The sequence below is a fragment of the Cotesia glomerata genome, linkage group LG10 (assembly GCF_020080835.1).
Source record: "Cotesia glomerata isolate CgM1 linkage group LG10, MPM_Cglom_v2.3, whole genome shotgun sequence".
NCBI lineage: Eukaryota > Metazoa > Arthropoda > Insecta > Hymenoptera > Braconidae > Cotesia > Cotesia glomerata.
In genome coordinates this window covers 3,752,373-3,766,588 of record NC_058167.1, presented here as the reverse complement: position 1 = coordinate 3,766,588, position 14,216 = coordinate 3,752,373, and the positions used below count along the sequence as shown (strand labels likewise).

The following is a 14,216-nucleotide window of genomic DNA, read 5'->3' as shown; positions in this document are numbered from 1 at the left end:
TTTGTAAGTGCAAATGTTATTGAGATGAGTTTATGAACGTGGACTTGGCGCAATTTTTACAGTGAAACTGTTTTTGTTCGGATTTCGTATTTTGTATTATAATAAACAATTGAAAAAAAGATATACTTATAATAAGAATACATAAGGGGCTGTTCATAAATTACGTAAGCACTCATTAGGGGGTCAAGCTGAATCTCTATGCATGCTTACTTAGGGGGGAGGGCGCTAGTAGACAAATCTTACGTAAGCAAAATTTTTAAATTATTTCAGTAGTCAGTAACTTAAATTAATACTCTTTCTACTAAGATTCTCTTGATCGATAATGTCACAATAACACAACAGTGTATTGTTCTGGTAATAAGTTGTTAAAAACAAGGCAGAAAAGAGCGAAGCTGATCATGAGTGTCAGAATCTTTTATTTTTGTTAAAATGCTAAGTTGATGCACATTACATAGTAAAAATTAAAGTAATAGAATCCTATTCAGTTGGAATAGTTTAAATAATCCATTTGGGGTTTATAAGGTTGAATCTTACCCAGTTGGTGTTAATTTGAAAAATTCCAAAATCCTTGTCCGTCTAAGTTTAATTAATCCGTTTTTGCCTATTTTGTAATAAATAGTTTGATTCTTACTTCCTTGCCTGTTCAGTCAGAACAAGCTTTGGATATATTATTAGTAATATTCGAAGCACCTAATATTACTAATTAGTCTGCCAAAGTTCGTGTGTGCGTGTGAATGTTGCCAAGTTAGGCACTCAGTGGTTGCAAAATAATTTATTTTATAGTTAACAAGCTGTAAATTATCTCTAACTGAATAAGCCTCAATTCCAGTTATTTTGTATCTTGCCATTACATCCCACCTCCTAGTACGCGGTTTAAGGTGGATTCACCAGAACATGTACCAGAGGCCACGTGTTCCAGTTCACCCGGAGAAGTAACACCTACTCGAAGTCCTAATTAATAAGCTATACATAAGTATTGGTGTTGGTTTTATTAGTTTTTACGGCCAGTTCGAGGTATTTATTCTTAGATTTTATAAGTAACCGAGTCTCTGGAGCCAGGCAGAACTCACATTTTGACACGTATCTAGAATGGTTAGAATCTAACATTTAATTTATTAATTGATAAATTTCTCTAAATAAGAAGTGGCGCATTCCATATGTTCCCTTTAAATCTACTACGTTTCAATGGCATTTGTTAAAAATTAAAAATATTTTTAACTTATTTAAAGCCCAAAATTGATGTATATCTTACGTAAGATTTCAGAGGGGGTGGATGCATCAGTTCAAAATCTTACTAATGCTTATCATGGGGGAGGGGGTTGCAAAATGCTCCAAATTATGCTTACGTAATTTATGAACAGCCCCTAAGAAAAAGTTAAAATCTAAAAATCTGGGTCGCTATAGTTTGTGCTGATTATTTTTACTAATTTTATTGTCTCGGATAGCTTAACTGGAGAGCCTTTGGCGCGTAACCGAGAGATCTGGGTTCGATTCCCAGTCTGGGCTGTCTGATTATTTTTTCAATTACGGAAAAATTCCCACTGAGTAGGTCCCCCCTTTCCCCTATCCGTTCTTTCCCAACTCCCTTAAAATTTGCTTTAATATGGCTACATGAACTACTATTATAAAATATCATATAGAAAAAAAATCAAAATAAATGTGAAAAAAAATTTGCAACCTCAAAAAACCGTTCTGCTTACGGTATATACACACTCGGTAGTCTGGCTTGAGAACGGAATCTTGGCGCCAGACTCTATCGAGTCTGTTGATTTTTCATTTTTCTATTTTATATCTTTTGTAAAGAAAAAAAATTTTTTTTCCTTAATAGTCTTATGAACGTGGACTTGGCGCGATTTTTTACAGTGAAACTGTTTTTGTTCTGGATTATAATTACTATTATTGTTGTTGTTATTATGATTACCAATATTATTTATTGTTATTATGATATTGTTGTTAGTAAATGACACAATGTATCAAACGCATAGTTTATTACTTTCAGTATTATAATTACTATTATTGTTGTTGTTATTATGATTACCAATATTATTTATTGTTATTATGATACTGTTGTTAGTAAATGACACAATGTATCAAACGCATAGTTATGTTACGTATTATCAAGAGATTAAGATTATTTAAAACACGCTCAATTGAATGACAGTGCCATCTACAGGCAACAACCATGAGATTATAGAATGTACACTATCTTCAATGAAAATTCCCCAGACACTGAACAGCTGGTTTATCCCAAGAAAGTAGAACTCGAACAACGTTTAGTCTGTTGTGTATTTAGACTGGTTAATAAATATTATGTAAGAAATATCATCGTTTCAAACTTCGCTCAATTAACAAGTAGTGCCACCTACAGGCAACAATCATCAAGACGTTTGTAGTATCTGTACATTGCTCGAACAGAATTACTCAGATCTTGATCAGCTGACTTTTCCGAAGAAAGCAAAATCAAACAATTCTAGCTCTTTTAAGTATTGACTGTAGTTAACAAATACGACTGAATTAGAAGAAAATATATCTAGAAAAATACACATGGAAAGTTATTTAATAATTAATTCGAGGAATTTTATATTAAAAATAAATTTTAACATTTTTTGTTATTAAGAGCCGAGGCTTAAGATTCTGTCGGCAAGAACAGGTTCACCTCCAATCATGTAGCGCCATCTCTAGGAAAAATTTGAAATTTCAGCCTTACCGACAGAATTTCAATACCCGCAGTTTACTGTTTAATCTGTTCAATTTGATAGTCGCCTTGATAAAATTCAAAGCTTCTAGCAGTTTTTCATTCTTTAAAAACTACTTGCACCAAAAGAAAAATTTTACAAATTGTTCCTACAATAAATTGAACAGTACGTTAAATGTCAAATATATTTATAATACCACGCAGGTACCAATTGACAGCTACTTACTTTTTATCTATCATGTAATTTCAGTCGTACTTTCAACCGAACAAAAACAGTTTCACTGTAAAAATCGCGCCAAGTCCACGTTCATAAGACTTTGAAGAAAAAATTTTTTCTTTACAAAAGATATAAAATCAAAATATTAAAAATCCAAGTAACCGATATGATTGTATATAATTTTCGGAAATTAAAAAACATTTTGTTGTAAATTTAAAAATTAAAGAAATAATTTTGGAACGTATTTAGTGTGCGTGGTTGTAAAATATTTTACTTTTTATGAAATTCGTATAATATATCTACTAAGAATGAAAAAAATTTGACATACACAATGACGCACACCAAGTACGTTCCAAAATTATTTCTTTAATTTTTAAATTTACAACAAAATGTTTTTTAATTTCCGAAAATTATATACAATCATATCGGTTACTTGGATTTTTTAATATTTTGATTTTATATCTTTTTGTAAAGAAAAAAAAATTTTTTTTCTTCAAAGTCTTATGAACGTGGACTTGGCGCGATTTTTTACAGTGAAACTGTTTTTGTTCGGATTTTAGTATTTTTTGTAATTATAATAAAAATTGACAATTCGTACCAACTTAAATCTCGCGTTGGCTGCATTTTTCATAACAAACTATCCTCTTGAAGCTACAGTTTATGTAGAAATAATTCCAGCGTACCCTGGCGAGTGTAGGTGCAAGCTGTGAAATATCTTTTTCTAACTGTAGTTTCTTATCTATAGAAGGATTACCATGGATTCTCGAATTATTTAGTCTGTGGCATGTCACTTTCTCCATAAGAAAAAAGTCAGGATCTAAAAATCTGGGTCGCTATAGTTTGTGCCAGTGAATTTAATTAATTTTAAATAGAATTTATTATTTTCAAAGTCCATTATTAATTAATATTGATAATATAATATATAACGTATTATTATAGAGTATCATTGAAGAAAAAAAGGTCTGTAGAATGAATAAAATTTTGCAACCTGAAAATATCGTTCTGCTTACGGTAAACACACTCGGTAGTCTGGCGCCCGTTTACAACGGATTTGAACGGAACTTGGCGCCAGATTCTACCGAATCTGTGGATTTTATATATTAACTTTTGGGCAAGTTGATAGTCACCCTACAGAGGATCAGAGCTTTCATCAGTTTTTTAGAAAAGAAAAACTACTCAACCAAAAATCTACCCTACAACTCATCTTTACAATTTTATTGACAATTTTTTTTCATTTCATTACTTTTGTAATTGGCGCAAATTTTTAAAGTCTTATATATTATAATTTGGAATTTCTTATATGCTTTTTTCTTTTTTACAAATAAATTATATTTTTCATAATTTTTTTTTGCCGAGTTGATAGTCACACTGACATAATACAGTGCTCCTAATAGTTTTTTATAAAAAAAAACTACTCGAGTTAGGAAATTTACAATACCAATGATTTTTAAATTTTATTTACAAATTTTTACGAATTCATTACTCTTTTAATTAGCGCCAATGTTTATAATCTTATAATTAATCACTCTTTACTATTTTATCAATGATTTTATATTTTTTATAATTTTTTTTCGCCGAGTTGATAGTCACACTGATATAATTCAGTGCTCCTGTCAATTTTTTATAAATAAAAAACTACTCGAGCTAGAAAATTTACAGTGCCATTGATTTTTAAATTTTATCAATAATTTTTTACGTTTTTTTTACTCTTTTAATTAGCGCCAATTTTTATAATCGTATAATTATAAACTTTGTACTATTTTACCAATGGAATTATATTTTTCATAATTTTTTCTTTTTTGCCGAGTTGATAGTCACACCGATAGAATTCAGTGCTCCTGTCAGTTTTTTAGAAATAAAAAACTACTCGAGCTAGAAAATTTACAGTGCCATTGATTTTTAAATTTTATCAATAATTTTTTACGATTTCTTTACTCTTTTAATTAGCGCAAATTTTTATAATCTTATAATTATACACTTTGTACTATATTATCAATGAAATTATATTTTTTATAATTTTTTCTTTTTTGCCGAGTTGATAGTCACACTGATAGAATTCAGTGCTCCTAATAGTTTTTATAAAAAAACTACTCGAGCTAGAAAATTTACAATATCAATGATTTTTAAATTTTATTTACAATTTTTTACGAATTCATTACGCTTCTAATTAGCGCAAATTTTTATAATCTTATAATTATACACTTTGTACTATATTATCAATGAAATTATATTTTTTATAATTTTTTCTTTTTTGCCGAGTAGATAGTCACACTGATAGAATTCAGTGCTCCTGTCAGTTTTTATAAATAAAAACTACTCGAGCTAGAAAATTTACAGTGCCATTGATTTTTAAATTTTATCAATAATTTTTACGTTTTTTTACTCTTTTAATTAGCGCCAATTTTTATAATCGTATAATTATAAACTTTGTACTATTTTACCAATGGAATTATATTTTTCATAATTTTTCTTTTTGCCGAGTTGATAGTCACACCGATAGAATTCAGTGCTCCTGTCAGTTTTTTAGAAATAAAAAACTACTCGAGCTAGAAAATTTACAGTGCCATTGATTTTTAAATTTTATCAATAATTTTTTACGATTTCTTTACTCTTTTAATTAGCGCAAATTTTTATAATCTTATAATTATACACTTTGTACTATATTATCAATGAAATTATATTTTTTATAATTTTTTCTTTTTTGCCGAGTTGATAGTCACACTGATAGAATTCAGTGCTCCTATTAGTTTTTTATAAAAAAAACTACTCGAGCTAGAAAATTTACAATATCAATGATTTTTAAATTTTATTTACAATTTTTTACGAATTCATTACGCTTCTAATTAGCGCAAATTTTTATAATCTTATAATTATACACTTTGTACTATATTATCAATGAAATTATATTTTTTATAATTTTTTCTTTTTTGCCGAGTTGATAGTCACACTGATAGAATTCAGTGCTCCTGTCAGTTTTTTATAAATAAAAAACTACTCGAGCTAGAAAATTTACAGTGCCATTGATTTTTAAATTTTATCAATAATTTTTTACGTTTTTTTTACTCTTTTAATTAGCGCCAATTTTTATAATCGTATAATTATACACTTTGTACTATTTTAACAATGGAATTATATTTTTCATAATTTTTTTTCGCCGGGTTGATAATCACACTGATAGAATTCAGTGCTCCTGTCAGTTTTTTATAAATAAAAAACTACTTGAGCCAGAAAATTTACATTACCAATGATTTATAAATTTTATTTACAATTTTTCACGATTTCATTACTCCTTTAATTTGCGCATATTTTCAAAGTTATGTCCTTGTATATGAGTAACTGGGGCTTTTACCTTATTACTAATTATAAATTAAATTTACCTGATTTTTTTCCACTCTTTTACAAATTGTAATGTCAACAATCACTTACTGGGAAAGAATACAAAGTTTTCATATTGTTACCTTTTCGTTGATACTTTAAGGGTCATCGACTGGCAATGATGCAAATCTACATAAATCTTTCATCCAGGGCTATTATTGAATACAGAATTTTGGAAAATGTCCTCCTTGTAAAAACTACGTTGGAATTTGAGAACCTGTAACAAACAAAAACTTGATTAGTTATTTCGTGTTTCACAACTTTTATTCAATTTTCCAAAGTAGTTCATTTTTATTGTATAAGTATATTTCTTTATTTTCATAATGAAAAATTTTTAATTTCTCTTTTACATTTTGTTTCGTGAAATTTCTATTTATTGTATTTTTTGAAAAACAATACATAATACTATTTTCGCGTTTAACATTTTATAAATTCCAAATGTTTACTTATTTCAGTATAATTATTTATCTATTTTAAACACGACAATTTGCATTATTAAAAACTTTTTTCTATTTCAAAAAAATTGATTCAATTTTCAATTAAATCTCAAATAATAACAAAATGTTACATTATTACTCTCGTTGTTAATAACTTTCAAATCCTTCAACTTGTTCTTTAGTAAAATGATTTTCTAACATTAAATTTTTTCTGAAAATCCTTAAGTTTTTAATTATTACCTGATTTCAATATTATTAATGTTTTACTAAGAAAAAATACCTTGTCAACACGTGCTTGGTCTATCGGCTGGTGTTCAAAGAAATACGTCAAGCTTCTCAATGGCTGCATACTGTTTTCTCCTTATTTCTACATCTCTGCAAACGTCCTTTGAAAATTGGATACCTGAAACAAAAAAATTGTTTGTCAATAAACAGTTCTAATATTAGTAAATATTTATACTTATTGAACAATCTTTTTAATCATTTCTGGAATTCTATATGATAATTAAATTTTTGCCACTTTATTATCTGCAATTTTTCTTTTACATTCTGTTTTGTGAAATTTCTATTTATAGTATTTTTAGAATAACAATACATAATATCATTTTGGTGTTAAACTTTTCATAAATTGCAGTATAATAATATATCGATTTTAAACATGACTACTTAGTCAAACATTGCAATATTAAATATTATTTATTTGAAAAAAATTCAACTAATTTTCAATTAAACTTCATATAACAAAAAAATGTGACAGTCAGCCTCATTTATAATGATTTTAATATCCTTTTACTTACATTTCAGTGAAATTATTTTTTATAATTAAATTTTTCAAAAAATTCTTAACTTTAAAAATTCCGCCGGATTTTAATGTTAATATTTTTTTGCTAAGAAAGCATACCTTATCATCACTTGCTCCGTCTATCTGCAGTTGTTCATAAAAAAAATCTATATTTCTTTCCAAAGGCTGAATACTGATTCTCTCCATATTTCTTCATCCCTGCAAACATCCGTTGAAAAATGGATACCTAAAACAAAAAAACTGTTTGTCAATAAGCTGCTCAGATATATAAATTTTTATATTTATTAAAAAATTAATATATAATTATACTGCAATTTATAAAAAGTTTAACACCAGAATAGATTTATGTATTGTTGTTTTAAAAATAATATGAATAGCAATTTCACAAGACAGAATGTAAAAGAAAAATTGAAGATATTTACGTGTCAAAAATTTAATTATCATAGAATTCCAGAAAATATTAAAAAGATTTTTTACAAATAAATTTTTCGTTTAAAAATTTTTCATTTAAAAATTTAAACATACCTTATCATCACTTGCTCGGTCCATCAGTTGTTCGAAAAAATAAATCAGACTATCCAAAGCCTGAATACTGGTTCTCGCCTCATTTCTACATCACCGCAAACGTGTGTTGAACACTGGATACCTGAAACAAAAAAATTATTTGTCAACAAACTGCACTGATACTAGTAATCTCTATACTCATTAATAAATCTTTTCAATTATTTCTAGAATTCCATGATAATTAAATTTTTGCCACTTCATTTATATTCAATTTTTCTCTTACATTCAGTTTTGTGAAATTTCTATTCATATTATTTTTAGAACAACAATACATAATACTATTTTGGTGTTAAACTTCTTATAAGTTGCAGTTTAATAATATATCAATTTTAATCATGATAACTTAAATAAACGTGGCAATATTAAATATTATTTATTTTAAAAAAATTCATTCAATTTTTAATTAAATTTTAGATAACAAAAAAATTTGACCTTCAGCCTCATTTATAATAATTTTAATATCCTTTTACTTGTATGTTAGTCAAATTTTTTTTTATTAATTAATTAATTAAAAAAAAAATATTTTTTTGAAAATTCTCAACTTTAAAAGTTCTACCGGATTTTAATATTTATATTTTTTTACTAAGAAAATATACCTTATCATCACTTGCTCGGTCCATCAGCTGTTGTTCTAAAAATAAATCAGACTTTCTAATGAGTGAATACTGATTCTCTCCTTATTTCTCCATTTTCGTAAACGTTGGTTGAAAAATGGATACCTGAAACAAAAAAACTGTTTGTCAATAAACTGCTTTGATACTAGTAAATCTCTATACTTATTAAAAAAACTTTTTAGTCATTTCTGGAATTCTGTGATAATTAAATTTATGCCACTTAATTATCTTCAATTTTTCTTTACATTCTTTATTATTTATAGAATCACAATACGTAATACTACTTTCGTGTTAAACTTTCGATTGAAAATCGCAGTATGACTGTATATCAATTTTAAACATGATAACTTAGGTAAACACGGCAATATTAAGTTTTTCATTTGGAAAAATTATTGAAATTTTCAAGTAAATATAATATTTAAAATAATGTGACAGTCAGCCTCATTTATAATAATTTTGGAATTTTTCTACTTTTTTTTAAGTGAAATTATTTTTAAAAATTTAATTTTTCACAAAATTCTTGACTTGAAAAATTGCAACGAATTTCAATGTTTATATTGTTTTACTAAGAAAACATACCGTATCATCACTTGCTCGGTCCATCGGCTGTTCCAAAAATAAATCGGACCTTCGAATGGCTAAATACTAGTTATCTCCTTATTTCTGCATCTCCGCAAACGCCCGTTGAAAATTGGATACCTGAAACAAAAAAACTGTTTGTCAATAAACTGCTCTGATACTAGTAAATTTCTGTGCTTATTAAAAAATAATTTTTTAAAAAAATACTTTAAAGTTTTTTAAAATTATTATAAATGAGGCTGACTGTCACATTTTTTTGTTATTTGAAATTAAATTGTTAATTTAATGAATTTTTTTTCAAATACATAATATTTAATATAGCCTAAGTTGTCATGTTTAAAATTTATATATTATTAGACTGCAATTTATAAAAAGTTTAACACCAAAATAGTGTTATGTATTGTTGTTCTAAAAATAATATGAATAGAAATTTCACAAAACAGAATGTAGAAGAAAAATTGAAGATGATTAAGTGGCAAAAAATTTAATTATCATAGAATTCCAGAAATGATTAGTAAGATTTTTATAGTTAAATTTTTCACGAAATTCTTTACTTGAAAAGTTTGACCGGATTTATATTTTATAAATGTTTTACTAAAAAACATACTTTATCAATACTTGGTCGGTCCATCAGCTGTTGTTCGAAAAATAAATCTGACTTTCCAATGGCTGAATACTGATTTTCTCCTTATTTCTATATCTCCGCAAACGTCCGTTGAAAAATGGATACCTGAAACAAAAAACTGTTTGTCAATAAACTGCTCTGATACTAGTAAATTTCTATACTTATTACAAATTCTTTTTAATCATTTCTGGGATTCTATGATAATTAAATTTTTGCCACTTAATAATCTTCAATTTTTCTCTTTTATTCTGTTTTGTGAAATTTCTATTCATATTATTTTTAGAACACCAATACATAATACTATTTTGGTGTTACCCTTTTTATAAATTGCAGTATAATGATATATAAATTTTAAATATGACTACTTAGGTTAGCATGGCAATATTAAATATTATGTATTTGAAAAAAATGTAACAGTCAGCCTTATTTATAATAATTTTCAAATATTTTAACTTTTTTTTTAGTAAAATTACTTCTTGAAATTAAATTTTTCCCAAATTCATGACTTTAAAAGTTTCACCGGATTTCAATATTAATATTGTTTTACCAAGAAAACATACCTTATCATCACTTGCTTATTCCATCGGCTGTTGTTCTAAAAAATAAATCAGACTTTCCAATGGCTAAATACCGATTCTCTCCTTATTTCTAGATCTCCGCAAGCGCCCTTTCAAAATTGGATACCTGAAACAAAAAAACTATTTGTCAATAAACTGCTCTGATACTAGTAAATTTTTTATACTTATTAAAAAATTTTTGTAATCATTTCTGAAATTCTATTATAATTATATTCTTGCTAAGATATATTATATTCTTACTTATTCATTTCGAATTCTTATTCTGAGATTCTGATGTAAATATTTCTTCTCTGATTCTTTCGGTGGAAAATTTAGTCCACAAAATTGCAAAAAAATTTTCACAGGTCAGCAACATTGTAAATTGTTTAATTACGCGTTGGTTATTTTTTATGATTATTATCAACTTTTCGCTAAGAAAATTGAAAATTTTTTTGTCACATTTCATTACCTTAAGAAAAAAAATAAAAAAAAAACACTAGTACCATCCTGTTGCAAGATTGATGGCTTTACTTAATATTTTCTTATCTTATTGTAAATTTCAATTCTTAATTTTTAAAAACTGAATTGAAACAGTAAAAAGTTTTTACCTTTTTGTTTGAACTTCATAAGTATATTAGGGTGATTGCCATGATTCTTAATCTTCCCATGCTAAAAAGATCAGTGGATACTCATTTCGACGTGAGTCCATTATAAATGAGGTACCTGAAACAAATTAATAAACTGTTATATTTTGTTTAGTACACTTACATTTTTTCGATTCAATATGAGACAGTTAATAATATTTTTTTCGAACATCTAAGCATTTCAAAACTTGTTAGAAAAACAGTTTAGACAATCTAACTTATTGATATAAAATTCTATTTGACAAAAAGCTTGTTTAAACGGTTGAACGGTTAGCTTTTATCGTTCATAAAAGATTAAAGCGTCACGTAACTTGGATATTATTAATAATTGTCACTTTATAATATATTACTTTTTTCGGATATTTAATTTACATAAAATTGAAATTATTGATTATTAAACGAAAAATAATTTCAACTCTTACTTTAGTGGAGAAATCAATCACGGGGTCCATTGGCTAATATCCAGAGCATATACATTTTCTAATGATAGTAATGATGCACTTCTTTTTACTTAGGAGATTCAACACTTATCCATTTTATTGTGTCAGATCGTAACTTCATTTAAAACATTTACGTCGCAATTATTTACAATTTTTTGTTTATATTTGCATGGTAAATGCTATAAATGACTACATATTTTGTAAACATTCTGACGCCATGTTGTCATAAACTACGATGGTGACGCTCTTACCGCCTAATTTAGCAAGTACTGTTGTGTTCGAGATGTCGCCTCAGTTCCGTCAACGCATCTTTTGAAAAATCACGTTCTTAGTCCACAAATTATTATTCTTGTTGTTTTTAAATTATTTTTATTGTCATTATTTTTATATCAATAATTTTTTTTTTAAATAATCACTAATTTAGTAACGTTTCTTAATTTTACTCGTTTGCTTTTTTATTATTACTTGTATTGTTATTTAAATAATTATTTTTTCATTTTCATATTTTCCATTATTGCGTCTAAAAACTTATGTATTAAAAATTTTTATCTCTATTCCTTCACATTTAATACAAAATCTTTTAAAGAATACTATCGAAGATTATTAACTTTTTTCAAGGCTTTTAAAGTTACTCTTACATAAATACCCTTCTTGAAAAGTACAAATAATATGACTAAACTAAGTAATAGTACAAAAATGTAATGATTGCTATCATTGTATTATCTATTTATTACTTTTCATAAATAATCCAGATAATTTTGAACATGGCAATTTTATAAATAATGATAAAGTTAGAATTTTATTTGCGTATTTTTCAAAATATATCTTATCATTTTTCTTTTAGTTTATCAATTTTTTATATAAAACTATTTTACTAAATTAAATACAAAAAAAACTGACGTATACTATATTAAAAATTATAAATGTATGACTTTTATCAATTATCGACAACAATATTAAAAATTAACCAACATTTTTTATCAATTTACTTATGTTGTAATATCTAAATATTCTGTTTGTTATAATCTATAAATTTTGAAAACAAACAATATCCTAATTTCTAATTGAGCACTAAAATAATTATTTTTTTCCAATCAACGTGAATTTTTATCAATATGTTGAGATTTTTTTGTTTTTAAGTACTAATAATACATATAATGATTAACTTATGTAAATAAAAAAGTATTCTTAGAAAATTACAAAGTTATAAAAATTATTAACTAATTTTAAAACAAAACGTCAAATAAACAATTATTATTTGAAAGTAATATTTCACCTATAATAATTCTTGATAACTGCACTGATAAAAAATTTAACTTGACTCAAGAGCCAAAATCTTGAATCAAGAATACCATTTTGAAGAAAATGATTTTCTCAAGTCAAGAGAATAAATCCTCGAGTCAAGAAATTATTCTTGACGTAAGTAAATTTTTCTTGCCTCAAGAGTTTATTCTCTTGACTCAAAAAAATCGTTTTCTTCAAAATGGTATTCTTAGTTCAAGATTTTGGCTCTTGAGTCAAGTTAATTTTTTTATCAGTTTGACAGTAGATAAACTTTCCTTTTACACGAACACTAATTTTTTTTGCGCAATACTGATTAGTTCTTGAATATATAAGTCTGAAATCTCCAGATATTAATCTCTAATTACATCTATTTAATTGAAACGATTTTGGTACCGATAGTAATTGTTGCCATAGTTTTCTGCGTTGTTATAAAATTGTCGATAGTCGTTCCTGCGATATCTGGTGCCTCTGCCTCCTTGGTTAAAGTTACCTCTAAAGACATACGACTTATTTCGTTGCCTCCAGTAAGTGTCATCATATGGCTGATAATACAGTTCTTTACGATTCCAATTCTGTGTCTGCTTTTGTTGGTAATTGCGCCTATTATGATACGTTCCCGCATTAGAATGGGCGTTACCACCTCCCCTGGCTACAGTCTGGATGTGATGGCGGTTTCTCTGTTCAACCGGGTGCCTAACTGCCTCAGTAGTCATTTCATCATTTGAAGTTTTCGGTACTCTTTTATTCTGTTCGGCTGCCTGTAAATTAAATTATATTAAATTAAATAGGATTCAAGTAATTTCACTAAAACTAATGACCATGACAAACTATCTTAAATGCTCGTTTACATCCATATGTAGAATTGAAATTGACAGTTATCATATATTATAAAATAAAAAAAAAAATAGTACCTCAACCTCAAAACCTTCAGCTTGTCTTCTAAACTCTTAATCCTTGAGTACACATTTGGTTTAGCTGAATTTTTTCTTCTTTTTTCTCTTCTTACAGGGTTCTTTTCTTCAATTTTTTTGATTTCATGACTTTCTTTCGCCGGTTTAGCTTCTTCAGTCTTTCCTTGTGAAGATTCTTTATCTGTCTTCTGGTTTTCATCTCCTGTGCCAGCAATTATCGTATTTTCGTCTCTAGATCCACCTCCAGACAAAGTTTTTGTTTTGCCTGAAAATTTGAGTTACAAAATCGAATTGAAAGTAAGATTTGATTTGATAAATCTAGAAGCTTTACCTGTACTAATATTATTAGTTGATGGATCGCCGGTAATAGACATTTTTTCACCATTATCCATTCTAGATTCTGTAAATGCGTCAAAATAATAAGACCGTAAGTCAAGAGCAAATATAAATTATTTTTTAGGATCATAAAAAG

At 26.8% G+C, this 14,216-nt stretch overlaps 1 protein-coding gene and 1 long non-coding RNA gene across 7 annotated transcripts; both read right to left on the bottom strand.

Annotated features, from left to right (window-relative positions):
- Nucleotides 1-5,382: 5,382 nt before the first annotated feature.
- Nucleotides 5,383-13,587, bottom strand: LOC123272727. 6 transcript variants are annotated; one of them, XR_006511131.1, is made up of 10 exons: nt 13,227-13,587; nt 11,074-11,188; nt 10,469-10,592; nt 9,891-10,013; nt 9,284-9,403; nt 8,687-8,809; nt 8,052-8,172; nt 7,626-7,752; nt 7,005-7,127; nt 5,383-6,504 (listed from the first exon to the last, which is right to left on the bottom strand). It is a non-coding gene; the product is annotated as an uncharacterized LOC123272727 (long non-coding RNA). The 6 variants fall into 6 exon arrangements; XR_006511132.1 differs by lacking the exon at nt 13,227-13,587 and adding an exon at nt 12,826-12,923; XR_006511130.1 differs by lacking the exon at nt 13,227-13,587 and adding an exon at nt 11,532-11,918.
- A 37-nt stretch (nt 13,588-13,624) lies between these two features.
- LOC123273329 lies at nt 13,625-14,144 on the bottom strand. Its single transcript, XM_044740734.1, has 3 exons — nt 14,076-14,144; nt 13,745-14,009; nt 13,625-13,643 (listed from the first exon to the last, which is right to left on the bottom strand). The coding sequence occupies exons 1-3, from the start codon at nt 14,134-14,136 to the stop codon at nt 13,625-13,627; spliced, it is 345 nt and encodes a 114-aa protein (XP_044596669.1). The 5' UTR covers nt 14,137-14,144.
- Between the last annotated feature and the right edge of the window lie 72 nt (nt 14,145-14,216).

Excerpts from the sequence above, each read along its gene's own strand:
- LOC123273329 (XM_044740734.1), bottom strand. The coding sequence starts at position 14,136 with ATGGATAATGGTGAAAAAATGTCTATTACCGGCGATCCATCAACTAAT. Across the intron at positions 14,010-14,075 it reads AACTAATAATATTAGTACAG|GCAAAACAAAAACTTTGTCT; the intron begins GTAAAGCTTCTA and ends TCAAATTTTCAG.